Below are 14,688 nucleotides of genomic sequence, written 5' to 3' on the forward strand. Positions count from 1 at the left end.
CATGTATATTCAAATGATCTGCTCTGGCAGCGTTTGGCTGTCTGGATTATCGGTACGGTCCAATACCGACGACCCTCACAGCCCCATAAACAAATAATTAGCATTACTGGACATGTACATGTGTTGAAGAAGTGATCCAAACAAGGAGTCTAAGCTTCATTTCAATGTCTATAACAAAAAATATGGCATTAACTGTTAGGAATTGTTTTTAGTAATTGGACAAACTAACATAATAGTGAATATAATGATCGTTTTTAATACTTAGAGGAAAATCATTTGCAGTCAATGATTGCCTGAAGTCTTAGACCCATAGTCATCACCAAATATGTTATATATATATATATATATATATATCTGTGTGTGTATATATACTCAGTATATCCAGCTTGACATGTCCTCTGAGGTCTTCTGGGCCTTCTGGTGTTCAAGTACATTCCTTATTTTAGAATGTACCAAACGGTTGATCTGGTCCATCCTAATGTTTCTGCATCTCCCCGATAGGTTTGTGTAGTCTGTCAGCCTTTTAATGGCCTCCTTCACTTGCATTGACACCTCTTGGATCCTCATGCTGAGAGTTCTCTGGACCAGCTACCAAATGCAAATTCAACGTGTTGACAATGTGGGGGAGGGACTGTGTAACAATTGTTGTAATTCCTAAACGTTTAATTCCATATTTTTATTATATCCATTAAATTAAAGCCGAAAGTCAACACTTCAACCACATATTGACTGCTTCATTTCAAATCCGTTGAAAGAGGAAAATAAGAACAACTGTGTCACAATTAAAGGTCACTCTGATGTATTCCCCTCACACGCCTACCAGCAGGGGCGCTGTGGCGCAGCGTTGATAACAAACTGTCACGAAGCGACGAAGAAGAATCTGTTTGGAGCGGACAGACGCTAGCCATCTTCTGGGTGAAACACTGAGATTAAGCATTTACGTCTCAGTGTCTAACGTTTCATCCGCCGGTCAGCTGGATCTGGTTCAGTCTCGCCTCCAGTCCACACAGAGGGTTCCTACCTGTCCCCGAGAGGCCCAGCCATGGCAGAAAGCACAGGTGAGTGCGTTAGCTCGGGCTAGCTAGGAGCTAGCTTTAACCCCTTGAACAGACGCACTTTAATGGAGTCATTGGGATCAAGCTGGGGATCTAGTCTGCAGGACTCGGTCGGTCCCGGGTGTTTGTTGTTACCCACCCAACGATAGGTCGGTAGCTCCCCACGGAGCCTGTCCCGGTGTCCCGGTGTCGGTGGCCGAGCGGAGCCTGGAGACACGTACAGGACACTTCGCCCACGAGCGGCTCGTCCTTCTGGATAAACGGCGCCAATGACCAGACCGATGTTCGATGAGTTCTGCATGCAGATAATCTAAAATAATATATAAATACTAATATAAATAGTGCGTGGCTCCACCCCACGTGCTTCTATGTCTCAACATGTGGCATAACACATCGTGCTAACGGGCAGCAGGCTGAGGGAGTCGGTGAGATGGGGCTGAAAGGCTCCATCACACTGAACGTGTCCACTGTGCATGAGACCAGAGACGAGTCACTGCATGAGGTCACCAGCGTCAGTTGCTGTTCAGCACAACAGTCCTGAAGGTGTGAGAACCAGAACCAGTGAGCAGCTGGTAATAACAGTCAGTGCAGGCTCACCTGAACTGGACCGGAGGAGATTGGGTTCTGCTGACACGTGCTGATGGCGAGGCCTCGGTCCAATAGAGCAGGAATGTGAACTGTCAGACTCTGAGGAATGTCTCCAGCGCCTTGTTGAATCCATCCCACGAAGAATCCGGGGGCTGTTCCGGGGGCAACATGAATATTAGAAACCTCAACGTGTCATCTGAGAGTCGCTTCGGTCAATACAGGCTCAACTCAATCACATGTTCATGCCAATGTGTTGTAAGTTTTAACTTTTTGTTTGTCCTCCCTCCTTTTTTCCCATTTTGATCAGAGCAAAACGAGGCGAAGCACGACAACTCCTCATCCCCCGGAGCGACGGATCAAGAGAAAGAAATGGCCGCCAGCGCTTATGAAGCGTTTTCGGTAAACCGCCTCCTTCCGTTCCCCAAGTATTCAGAAAGAAAATCCAAGACGTTCTCCGATGAGATGAAATTTAAAAAAAAAACGCTTGTTCTCGCCTCACCTGCTGTTGAGCTATCAACGGTGAAGATGTGCGGAGCGACGGCCACACCAGCCTCCACTTAAACATGATAATGGTTTACACCGTGTCAACAAGATTCATGTTTCTCCCGAGCTTAATGTCAAAGAAAATTTATGACGCAACAAAACACCCTCGAGATCCGCAAATGTGTGAAGATGGTCCCCCAATAGACGCCCGATAGATACCCTCCTGTCTGATACACTCTTTCTGGTAAAGGAAACTACTGAACCTTTTTAGAAATGGAGCTATATTGTTCGCCAGTTTGAAGATCAGTAGGAAGTGTGGAGGTGAGAGACGGACAGGAAGAGAGATCAGAGAGCATTAGTGTTTTTAAAGCGTTTCACGGGAGAAAACGGTAATAAAAACATATAACGCCACACTTCTGTTAAAACAACCTCAAGAAAATAAAGCAGTGTGAGTGAATTATTATTATTATTATTATTATTATTATTATTATTATTATTGTGATAAACTCATTTGTTTGAGAATACACCATGGCAGTAGTTTCACGCCAACATGTCCGTGCTGCGTTCACTGACATGTCACCAGCTGCACACGTCATGGACACGCGATGTTCTCCTGTGTTCCTTGTGGTCCTCACAGACCGGGAAGCACGACGAGTCTCTGAAGCAGCTGGACGCCCTGCAGGATCTGAACAAAGAGGACTACAAGATCGCCATGAACAAAGCGGTCGTGGAGTTTTACAAGAGCAGCCAGACCACCACGGGGACTCTGAAGCAGACCCTCATGGCAATGAAGAACCAGGTAACTGCTGAAACGTGGGTCACATTCTTCTCGTCCTCCCGACGTTCACGCTGACTGACGTTGCAGACAAACGGCGCTTCGCTTCCTCGCGGCGCCGCGGGTTTCATCAGACGTCCTGTCTCTTCATCCCTCAGGTTCACACGTCGACAGAGGACATGGACGGGCTGGACGACGTTGAAAACAGCTTGCTGTACTACAATCAAGCCATCATCCACTACCACATGAGGCAGTACTCTGAAGCCATCGCCATCGGGGAGAGGCTCTACCAGTTTCTGGAACCGTTTGGTATGTTGTGGTCGAGGTTTTATTTAGGTGGCTGATCAACAGACAGGTGATCTATTGCTGCTTTCATTTTCATTCATTCATCGAGGACAAAACACACTGAAATAGTGTATTTAGAGGTGAAAGTAAGAATTAGCAGCTCTGAAAAAGTGAATTATTCAATTGTTTTAGGATGCAAATTATTATATAATTTTTTTAATGTGCTGATTTTGGTCTTAGAGGCGTAGAACTGACACTTTGACTCAAATTGGACTACTTGACTTGCTGGGAAGCTGAATAATCGATATTATAACGTGGGCGTGCAAGCTAAAGTTCTCATAACCGGATAAACACAGCACGGAATTGTTGCCTAAACGTGTCAACTAACGGGGATTATGGGAAACAACAGTACCACTGGGGGGGTGTGTGTGAATCTGTGTCTGCTCAGCGTCATTGTGTTTTTTTTCGTCCTAGAAGAGAAGTTTGCTCAGGCCGTGTGCTTCCTGCTGGTGGATCTGTACCTGCTCACCTTCCAGCCGGAGAAGGCCCTCCACCTGCTGGCCGTGCTGGACAAACTCTCCGTACAAGGCAGCAACAAGAACGGCAAGGGAGAGGTAGGCTGTGAACAGAACATCTCTCTTCCTCACTGTACATTTAGATCTCTCAACAAAGACCAACACCTGGTTTTAGTCGTCACCGGTGTTTATCTGCCTCAGTGTGACGTCCAAGCGAATGTGTTAATGAAGTAAATCATCAGGGATTTGGACAATTATGATGATGATGATTTATTAACTTACAATACCTACAGTTAATAGGCTTTGACACAAACAGGGATTTTATATCGTTGTTTATCGAAAAAACACTTTTTTTGAATTAATCACCATAAATGCATTTACAAGTCGGCTGCCGTCAGACTGCACTTAAAATCAGTAAAGTGTTGTATTCCGTTATCTAAGTAAAATATGTGAGATGTGCTGGGGGAGCATTCTGTTTGGGGGGGGCGTCATCGTGTCTGCAGCCACAAGCCAAATGTAACGCATGTGAACCGTTTGATTCCAGAGCAACAGTTCACACAGAGACGGAGCGAACCAGAGGGCGGAGTTCACGGCCATGATCGAGGCGGCCAAGTCAAAGATGCACCAGGCAAGAGCTCCCCCAGTCAAACGCCCCCGTGTCTCTGTTCCCCCGCTTCCTGGCTGACCTGTGGTTTCCTTTTCAGTACAAAGTGAGAGCCTACATTCAGATGAAGTCCTCCAAGGCCTGCAAGAGGGAGATCAAGTCCGTGATGAACACAGCGGGGAACGTGAGTCTCGGTGCTGCTGCGGGGATGGGAGACAGACGGACACAACTTTGAGTCAGGAGAACGTTGTGATGCATCACATTCATTGATATTCGCTACATCTTGAAAATCTTCTCATTGGTTTGTTGAAATTCAGTACATCGATCCACGTGATTAGACACACTTCCCCTCCCCCTTCAACAACAACATGTCTGCCGCCATGCATTCACGTGGCACAGACGTTTAGTTTTGATGTTGACTGCACAGATTCAAGGACCTTTCCATGGACTACAAAGGGTTGAACCCAAGCATAGCGAGTGAAGCCGTGTCGCCCAGCCGACACCACCCAGCTCTGACTGGAGGCCCATGTTTGTGAGGATGGTTGGTTCTAGAAGTGTCCGTCTCTCTTGTCTCTGATTTGTGTTTCCTGTCTCCTCCGGCAGTCCGCGCCCTCGCTCTTCCTCAAGAGCAACTTTGAGTACCTGAGAGGAAACTACCGGAAAGCGGTGAAGCTGCTGAACAGCTCCAACATCGCAGAGCATCCCGGACCCATCAAGACGGGTGACAAGAACCACTTTTCTCTGGGGATCTTGTTTGGCTTTAGACGGGCTGTGTCCTTTTATTGGCGGGAGAGATGTGACCGCCCCGTCGCTGTTGGATTTGATTATCTTTCTCAAATGTGCGCTTGTTTGTCCCATTCAGGCGAATGCGTTCGGTGTATGTTCTGGAACAACCTGGGCTGCATTCACTTCGCCATGGGGAAACACAACCTGGGCATCTTCTACTTCAAGAAGGCGCTGCAGGAGAACGACCACACCTGCGCACAGCTGGGAGACGGCAGCAGCGGGCAGTGTGAGTCCCATATCTGGTCACCTTTTGGAACCACGCAATCCAAACTGACGCCAGCCTGTTCTCCCAAAGGATGTTTTGAAAAATACTGTATTGATGCTTCTCTCCATGCTGATAGTTCGTTTTTTTTTATTTGTTTAGAAGTCTATCCCTCCAGTGGAATTTAAGTTTGTGACATTTAACAGCGTCTTACTCACTGGAACTACTTTCTCCTAAAGAAGCTCCAGCAAATAAACCAGTGCAACAAGGTTAAATATTTTATCATTTTCTTTTCTTGTGAATCCTCTTCTAATAAGGCATGTTTTCACTCTTCCCCCTGACTGGTTTCAGGAAGAGTTTGATTGACAGATGGTTCATCCAATCACCTGCCATGCTATTCTTTTATTATTTCCAAGTGCCTGCCCTTTTCCAAACAGTTTCTAATGACTGTTCTGATGTCCCAACAATATTTCAAAACGAGGACGAATAGCATAAAAACTATGTGCATGGAGAGATGCCGCAAAAAGGAAAATCCAAACGCGTGCCGTCTGAGTGTGTAACGTGTGCGTTGTCGTATGTAACGGAACCTTCTTTGTGTTCCGCAGCTAAGAAGTTCACGGGCATCCCCATGTGCGCTCTCCTCGCCAACAAGCGCTACGAGCTGCTGTACAACTGCGGCATCCAGCTGCTGCACATCGGCCGGCCTCTGGCGGCCTTCGAGTGTCTGATGGAGGCCGTGCAGGTGTACCACTCCAACCCCCGGCTGTGGCTGCGGCTGGCCGAGTGCTGCATCTCTGCCAACAAAGGGGTACGGCTTCATCCCAGTTGGTTATTCATCTAGTTTCTAGTTTATTTGAACATTTACTTTGTCTTTTTGCATATTTTTAACATTTAGTTCTTTCAATGTTAATATCTGGTATGAAAACAAAGAGACACTGAGTTATGTTGCGCATCAAAGAACCAAAAAGACATGTTATGTCTTCTACATTAGCAGTGTAATATTATTTAATAACAGAAATGCTTCTGCCACAGTAATGATCCAGAAACTGCAACGTGCAAGCGTTTTTTTTTCCCCTCCGGTGACGATTTCAAAAGACATTTGCAACGTGCATATCCAGATGAGCGTTTGAACTGGGGAGCTCCCAGTGCGTCTGTGTGAAGGTGAACATGGCTGCTCTGTTTGTTTGCAGGGCTCGGAGCAGGAGAGCAAAGGGCTACCTTGTAAGAAGGGAATCGTTCAGTCGATTGTCGGGCAGGGCTACCATCGCAAGATCGTGCTGGCATCCCAGTCCACCCAGAACACCATCTACAGGTCAGAGGCCACACTCACTGTTGCTACTGGATTGTGCTTGAGCCATGAAGCAAGAGCCGGGAGTCAATTAGCCTAGCCTAGCATAAGGACTGGAAGCCAGGGGAAATCAAAACGCACCTTTTCTTGATACTATATATGTGAGACAACATGCATCAGCTCTCCGTTTGAGCTTATTGATGTTTCCAATGAGTGAAACGACTTCTTTTTATAAGTCTGCATCGTTTTATCAAATGGGAATATTTTGTGTCTTGTAACTGTACATTCAAACTGTGCTATAGCTGCTATAACGTGTGTGTGTGTGTGTGTGTGTGTGTGTGTGTGCGCACAGTGAGGGCCAGTCGGCAGCCATCCCGGTAGCCAGTATGGAGTTTGCAGCCATCTGCCTGAGGAACGCTCTGCTGCTGCTCCCGGAGCACCAGCAGCCGGACCCCAAGACGGAGAACGGGTCCAAGAGCTCCAGCCAGTCGGGAAGCACCGAGAGCGGCAGCGAGAACAGCGACCTCTGCAGGTCGGAGAGCACCGCGAGATTTAGTGTCTCCGTTAGTCGTTTTGGTTAACGGCCAGCCACCAGGGGGCGATCCAGATGATCTTCCCTTTTTGTTGCTGCATGACAGCTCAATATAACATAAATGTTTTTTATTGAGTTGACGGCCGTACTGTGATGGAGGGTTCCATCGTGTGTTGTGCTGATGTCTTGCAGTGGGAAAGGTCAGGAGGCCGACAAGTTCCTGTCTGCTGCGCCATCGTCTCCTCTCAGAAAACAGGAAGTAGACAACCTCAGGTAAAGGCACTCCTCCAGGAGCATTAAAGAACCCGTAGAACCCACAGGGCTGTAATATCGTGAACTGTTTGTTGCGTAGATGCTCCATCCTGGCGTGTAGTGCTTACGTGGCGTTGGCGCTGGGAGACAACCTGATGGCTCTAAACCACGCTGAGAAACTGCTCCATCAAACCAAGGTGTCAGGCTCCCTCAAGTAAGTGCTGGGCCCGTTTCCCAAACCCAAGCTGATGGTTCCCTGGTAGCCACACTGGTATTTTCAGCAATGTCCTGCTGCCCTTTGAATCACCAAGCTGTCCTCCTCCTCCTCTGTGTGTTCAGGTTCCTGGGTCACCTCTATGCTTCTGAAGCCCTCATCTCATTGGACAGGATCTCTGACGCCATCGCTCACCTCAACCCGGAGAACGTCAGCGACGTGTCCATGGGGGTGCTGCCCAGCGAGCAGGACCAAGGTCTGCTTGTGTCCCACGCTGCTCTCCACAATGTCCACTTCATCCTCCTCCTCCTCCTCCTAATGCTTGTGTTGTTTTGGTCAACAGGCTCTGAGAAAGGAGACGAGTCCGTGGAGTCCTGTGAGTCCTGTGAGTCGTGTGTGTGTGTGTGTGTGTGTGTGTGTGTGTGTGCACTACTACTATAACGGTGTGTGTGAACTACTACAACAGTGTGTGTGCACTACTACAACAGTGTGTCTGCGCTACTACTACAACAGTGTGTGTGTGTGTGTGTGTGCACCACTACTACTACAACAGTGTGTGTGTGTGTGTGCACCACTCCTACTACAACAGTGTGTGTGTGTGTGTGTGTGCACCACTCCTACTACAACAGTGTGTGTGTGTGTGCACCACTACTACTACAACAGTGTGTGTGTGTGTGTGTGTGTGCACCACTACTACTACAACAGTGTGTGTGTGTGTGTGCACCACTACTACTACAACAGTGTGTGTGTGTGTGTGCACCACTCCTACTACAACAGTGTGTGTGTGTGTGTGTGTGCACCACTCCTACTACAACAGTGTGTGTGTGTGTGCACCACTCCTACTACAACAGTGTGTGCGTGTGTGCGCGCTACTACTACTATAACAGTGTGTGTGTGTGTGTGTGTGTGTGTGCTTACAGCAGGGAAGCAGACCCCCCTGTGCTACCCCAGCAGTGTGACCTCAGCTCGGGCCATGATGCTCTTCAACCTGGGCAGCGCCTACTGTCTGAGGAGCGAGTACGAGAAGGCCCGCAAGTGTCTGCAACAGGTAACCACGACGACAGATCCGACTAAACAATATGTTGTTGGAGTGAAGGAAGAGTTCCTCAGTGCTTGTGTTGTCTCCACCAGGCGGCCTCCATGGTGAACACCAAGGAGATCCCCCCTGAAGCCATCCTGCTGGGTGTCTACCTGGAGCTACAGAACGGTCAGAACTCCACATGATGGATGGACGGATGGATACATACATGGATATGCATGGATGGATATACAGATATATGGATGGATACATTGATACATGGATAGATACTGTATATACTATATGAATGCTAAACAGTCTTTAAGATATTGTAGTAATTATGAATTGACAACAAAGACAAAAGTATTCAAAGTTAATAAATAAATAAAAAACTATTGCAGCTGCTTTAGGAGCTTGAACACATTTTCTGGACAGGAAGTAGTTTCCTTGTTCCGACTCCAATCGCGTTTATCTTGTGAAGTATGATCATAACGCCCCCCCGCCCCCCGCCTGTCGTGTGTCCTCAGGCAACACCCAGCTGGCCCTGCAGATCATCAAACGGAACCAGCTGCTGCCCACGGCGGTCCAGAGGGTCTCCCCGGAGTCCCGCAAGAAACCCGTCCAGCCCTTCCAGTCCGTCCAGCCCACCCAGCTGCCCTCTCCCTTCACACAAGTTCAGCGCAAATGAGCCTCCAGAGCCGCCTCCTCCCCCCACAACACACTCACCCCCCCCCCCCCCCCCCCTGACGAGCCTTGGTATTTATAAAGCTGCTTCCCTTCAGCATCAGGAGCCGTTTGAAACGCCGGCTGGTAACGTGGACTGAGACCAGCTGACTGTTCATTTCCATTTGAACGAGGAATCCGTGTGTTGTCTGAACAATGAAAATAAATTTTATTTACTGTATGCCATGTGTGACTCTTTTTTTTTATGATTACTATATAGTAGTGTTAAAAACTAATCAATTCTCCAAAGCACTCAGTAGATGCTATTAGTTTAAGTCTCTAAAAAACTAAACATGGGACCACGCTGCAGGAGTTTGATTGGACATTGTATAGAACTATAATTTATTCCAAAGTGTATTGATGTGACCGGTGCTTTTATTTCATTAGTTGGCCTCAAACATCAGTTGCCACATCTGGGGAAGAAGCATCATCCACGACTGTGCTGAAGCTTAAAGTCCAGCTACGATCTCATGTTTCTCACTGGGAAAGAATACACAAGTAAATATATTATATTTAATGGATATCTCGATAAACAGTCAAGTCTGACATGAGCACTTTAATTTGAGAGGAACAATCTTAACAGCTCCGACATCTTTACAAAGTCCAGACCCTGGTTCCTTTACCATCGCATACATTAGTTCTATTCACATGTGTACATAGTTGGATTTTCAGATTTAAACATCAGTCGCCACATTGATGGTTTGGAACGGAACCAATATTTCATGCTTTGTTAGTGAACAGAAAAGTATTCACTTCGGCAAACCTGGTTTAAAAAAAGAAGCTTAGAAACCACTGATCTCAGCTGTCAATCATATTCTCCCTTTTGGCTTCTCCACTCAGAGGATCAAGTGCTTGACAGTCAGCTTGAATTAAACGTGTTTCTAAAAGTTTCTTTGAGAATGAACTGATATGAAATCTGTGGTGACCATCTGACATCTTAAAAAAAAAAAAGCATTGGTAGAAGTTGGCTGAGCGTGTCCCTCCTGCTCAGCTCTTCCAGTCCCAGGGGACACACAGGTCCCCGTCCTGCATGACGGAGTAGAAGTGTGAAACACAGATGTGGAGGTCCTGCATGAGGAGGGGGCGCTGCTCCACCAGCCTTCTGCAGCACCGGATCATCTGGCTGGAGCTCACGCCGGCCTCCTTGGACAGACTCCTCAGAGACAGAGTCTGCAGACACAGCTTCAGTACAGCCTCCTCCTCTGCCTGTAGCCTGGACACACACACACACACACAGACCTTTAATTACCATTAAAGTGTATTTGTTCACGTTTCCCACCACTACATGGGAGTGACTCACTGGTTTTTGCGTTGGGTGAGCTGTCGGGCCTCGGAGGCGTGTCTCTGGAGGAAGACCTGCAGCTTGGGGGGATCGGCGTTGCAGGGGATGATGAAGTGCCCCATCTCATGAAGGCTGGGGCTGGAGCGGTCACTGTGACACATAATGCTCCCATTACAACTTCCAGTCTGACTCTGGATAAATTATTAAAATGTCATTTATTTTATTTAGTCGGAACAAATACATCGAGAACACATGCCCGTCCCCTTTGTCAGAGTAAAGCATCAAAACCTCTCAGTTATCCTTTTACTTTATCGGTCATCTATAGAGGCTGTTTGCATCTCGACACCCGATTCCCAAGGATTAGGAAATATTATTTACGGTAAATATGCGCTGCATTAAAAGTGAGGGGGGGGTGGGGGGGCGCGCATGTGACAGGCCAATGAGCCACTTGCTAAGAAGCACACAGCATGATGTGTTTGAGGCCCTCAGGCGGTCGTACTTCTCCAACAGCATGGTGAGCCCCTGCAGGCTCCTGGGGTGCAGGCGAAGCCGCCGGGACATCAGGCTCTTGTGGAAGGAGCTGAGGGTGCCGTAGTGCTCGGCAATGGACTGGACCGGTCTTAGCCTCTCCATGTGGACCACCTGAGTCCCACCCAGGAGAAGGCTGATCCTCTCCTTCAGCCAGTCCGTCTGCTGCTGCAGGCTGCGGTAGCCGGGCAGCTGCTCGAACAGCTGGAGACACACAGCAGGAGGTCGGGTCACACACCAGAGGAGGGAACACAGAGACACTCACAGGGCAGGAGCATTACTTTGGTCCACTGGTGATGGACGTCCATGGTTCCCAGCATGACGTGTCCAGAGGCGTTCATCCCCGACTGGTCAGCGAACACAACAGTGTGTCCTGGGGGGCATACGAGCATTGGTCGTAATCGTGATCTCAACATGGATCAAAGATAATGGTGCGTTTCCTCAGCAGACTCCTTACCTTGCAGGTTGACCAGGGCCTCAGGGTTCTGCTGGGACAGTCGGCTCAGACTCAGGAGCTGGCAGCACCTGTGGGACACCCCCCAGCTGCGCTGCCACCTGCAGTCATCACGGCACATGCCACAGCATTACTATCCTGTCGTGTAGCAGGAGCACGCTGAGTGGGTATTATGTACCGTCTCTTTTAGATATATTTTCATCAACTTTAATAAGTATATGCTCGTCTGTGCTGGCTTTCCACCGCAGTGAAGCCGCTGCGTGAGACGGGGAGCGTACCGAATGTCGGACAGATCAAATCTGTGACACAGTTCCTTCTTCAGTCTGTTCAGCTCGTCCCTCCGAGGAAGACTAGCGCTGTGCTTCTTCGTGGCCTCGGGCTCGTTGTTTCTCAGCCACAAGCTGGCAAAGACAAGGCAACATGAAACCAACCTGGGAGTTCTGTAAAACTACGAGGAATCAATATATTTCAGGGTGACAAACAAGAACTGTGCAATACTGTTGTTGACGTGCACAGTGCATGAGACAAGCATCCCGTGCATGTGCAGACCAGAAACTATTGGACCACAAACTGAAGACTCAATCAATCAATGATCCATATCGCTTCGTGCCAGTTGTTGGCCAACAGAATGTCACATATTCTAAAGGTCCAGTTGGTGTTTGGTTACTTTGCCTCTCAATATCAATCAATATCTCTGGAACATATTTCAAAGTAAGAGATCTTTCAGAGCGTGAGAAGAGAAGCTGAATCTCCGTTAGCCTAGCTTAGCCCGCTGTGAGTGATGCAGGTGATACTAACATGAGTCCAGGCTCCACCCTCCTGGCCTGCTGCAGCTCCTCCTCGGGGTCTCTGAACCCGGTGAAGGTGTAGTAGCTCTTGTCCCACTTGATGGGTCTGTAGAAAGGCCGCCCCGCCTCGGGTGGACTCTTGGGTGTGTCTGCACTGGCCTTCGGCCCCTTAAGGTGCCCCACGGGCAGGCTGCAGGACCTCAACACGTTGGTCACCGTGCTCTGGACGTCGCTCGAGTGCAGGGTGACGCTCACGGACCGGAACCCTGCAAACCACGATGGGAGCGTTTTAGATGGATAGAGACGCAGCGCGGGGACATTATGAGGGGCGGGGAGGGGAAGTGTACCCGAGGCCAGGAGGTCTGGCTGCACATCGCCGCTGTCCTTTGTGTCCCGGACATAAAAAGTGAGCTTCATTGGTTGGAGTGAGCGGGAGCCGGGCTTCTGCAGGCTGTCCAGGTAGCCGTTCAGCCTCTTTAAGGAGTTCTCATTCACTTCCTAGGGAACGCAACGTAAAGGAAACACGGTCTGGCATGAAAACAGGCAGAAGCATTCTTTGCATGGTGACCTTTAGTCCTGATCCTGACAGACTGTCTGTGGCCCTGTTAACACACACCATGGGGGATCCGACCACAAGGGGGCCGCTCTCAGTCCATCAGGGTTCACATTAGAACAAGAGGGACTTGGGACCGGGTGGCTACCAAAGCAGACTGCAGCGATAACCTCCACTTACATTTCATCAAACCGAAAAATTACAAGGTTATTGTTGAGTGACAGATCTGTGCTTGAAAGACAAAAAGGATGCAGTGGTACCGCCAGGTGGTGCACAGAGGTCATGGGGGCGCCTGGCGCTCTAATCAGGACCCCCTCAGAATGTGGAGTGATCGGATCTCAATGCGTCCACAACATAAAGCGGTCCATTTGTGACCTGGTACCCCACAACGCATGTGATACAAGGTCGCAGCAGGGCCCATGTGGGCGTCGCCCTGTTGCTATGGACACAGACGTGCAGCACCACCGACACGACCCAGAGCTCAACTTCACATCAGCTGTATTCATGATACACAAGAGACCAACCCGTTCTCTGGGGTATTGCCCGAAGAAGTCGGGATGGACGGCGAAATAAAGCGGCCTGAGAGCGTTGACGGCATCGGCCCCCGACAGCGCTCGCTGATGGACCAGATGTGTGGCCACATGTTTCCTCTCCAGCCTGCAGAGGAAACACGATGTGGAGGTTCACCGTTAGTCATTTAATGTTGTACGGTTCAGGGCACTGAAAGAGTTGTCCACTTTATTGCATCCACTATTCAATAAAATTCATCAAACTGAGGATGCACAACAAAACCAGGTTGAAAACACAGCTTGTTGTAGTTATAGTTATATAGACGATCCTAAACCCCAGGAATGAGTCACATTGCTAAACTATTAAGTAAATGAGCTCATCAGCTATTTCAGTGTTTTAAAAAGGTGAGAAGTTGGTTGTTCTTCAGTGTGTCCTCACTTTAATTATGTCGTTACTATTGACCTGTAGTGCACACAGGAGCTTATGTTATGATCTCGTCACGTCGCAGCGTGTCATTGTAGTTGTTCAAAGGTTACTCGTCCTAACTGTCAGTCCGCCAGTGATGTTGGGTTAGGGGCTAGTGGATAGGGGTTAAGGGCTAGTGGATAGTGGATAGGGGCATGGGGCTAATGGCTAGGGGTTAAGGTGAGGTGACCCGGATCTGCAGGTTAACACACACCAGGTCTCAGAGCAGTGCTACCTGATGGTGCATCTCAGGAGGGAGTTGACAGACATTGCAGGTGCAGGTCTAGCAGCGGTCCCCAGAAGGCATATCAGATCCTGACCTCTGCAGTCCGGTTCCAGATCACATGCCTCCACACAGCACGGCTCTCCTTCGAAGGGGCTTTGATGAAGAACTTCTGGATTAACTCCTTTGTACTCAGACTACTATCTCCTCAGAAAGCAGGTCCGAGGAGGACCAGGACCCGCTCCTCACAACAAACTCAAGCAGAAAGCAACTTGTCGCTGAGTTCCGGTTTGTTTCCGTGACTTCTCCTCAATGACAGCGGGGGGGGGGGGGGGCTGTCAGGGGTGACCGTCTGTCCGGAGCAAAGTCGACATGACGTCACAGGTAAAGGTGGTTAACTTGCCCCCAGTTACTCGGTGCCCTCACCGTGGGACCGCTGCGTTACTGAGCTGCCATTTTCCTCCTTCTTCTTCTTCTTCTCCTCCGCTGACCGGCCGCACCACTCCGCCCCCTGCTGGACTCAAAGAGCGTTACGGTTCAATTTGTATTTATTTTAAAGATATTG

General features: G+C 48.8%; 2 protein-coding genes across 7 annotated transcripts; one reads left to right on the forward strand and one right to left on the reverse strand.

Moving 5' to 3' along the window:
• Positions 1-868: 868 nt before the first annotated feature.
• Positions 869-9,501, forward strand: cnot10 (CCR4-NOT transcription complex, subunit 10). Of its 4 annotated transcripts, none has more exons than XM_034529088.1 (19): positions 869-1,058; positions 1,951-2,042; positions 2,764-2,925; positions 3,060-3,210; positions 3,661-3,800; positions 4,246-4,329; positions 4,406-4,489; positions 4,909-5,026; positions 5,168-5,317; positions 5,899-6,101; positions 6,484-6,605; positions 6,934-7,113; positions 7,306-7,386; positions 7,466-7,579; positions 7,705-7,835; positions 7,923-7,955; positions 8,500-8,627; positions 8,711-8,786; positions 9,125-9,501. In XM_034529088.1, the coding sequence occupies exons 1-19, from the start codon at positions 1,043-1,045 to the stop codon at positions 9,283-9,285; spliced, it is 2,226 nt and encodes a 741-aa protein (XP_034384979.1). In that variant the 5' UTR covers positions 869-1,042; the 3' UTR covers positions 9,286-9,501. The 4 variants fall into 4 exon arrangements, with proteins under 4 accessions (XP_034384979.1, XP_034384982.1, XP_034384980.1 ...); XM_034529091.1 differs by having other exon boundaries at positions 8,503-8,627; XM_034529089.1 differs by having other exon boundaries at positions 3,664-3,800.
• Positions 9,502-9,819: 318 nt separating this feature from the next.
• On the reverse strand, positions 9,820-14,611 carry tcaim (T cell activation inhibitor, mitochondrial). Of its 3 annotated transcripts, none has more exons than XM_034529184.1 (10): positions 14,136-14,611; positions 13,450-13,582; positions 12,720-12,870; positions 12,383-12,638; positions 11,863-11,985; positions 11,588-11,685; positions 11,412-11,503; positions 11,102-11,334; positions 10,621-10,752; positions 9,820-10,533 (listed from the first exon to the last, which is right to left on the reverse strand). In XM_034529184.1, exons 1-10 carry the CDS (start codon positions 14,168-14,170, stop codon positions 10,308-10,310), a joined length of 1,479 nt encoding a protein of 492 aa, XP_034385075.1. In that variant the 5' UTR covers positions 14,171-14,611; the 3' UTR covers positions 9,820-10,307. The 3 variants fall into 3 exon arrangements, with proteins under 3 accessions (XP_034385075.1, XP_034385076.1, XP_034385078.1); XM_034529185.1 differs by having other exon boundaries at positions 14,115-14,462; XM_034529187.1 differs by lacking the exon at positions 14,136-14,611 and adding an exon at positions 13,874-14,106.
• Between the last annotated feature and the right edge of the window lie 77 nt (positions 14,612-14,688).

The sequence above is a fragment of the Cyclopterus lumpus genome, chromosome 25, assembly GCF_009769545.1.
Source record: "Cyclopterus lumpus isolate fCycLum1 chromosome 25, fCycLum1.pri, whole genome shotgun sequence".
In the NCBI taxonomy this organism is placed as follows: Eukaryota; Metazoa; Chordata; class Actinopteri; order Perciformes; family Cyclopteridae; genus Cyclopterus; species Cyclopterus lumpus.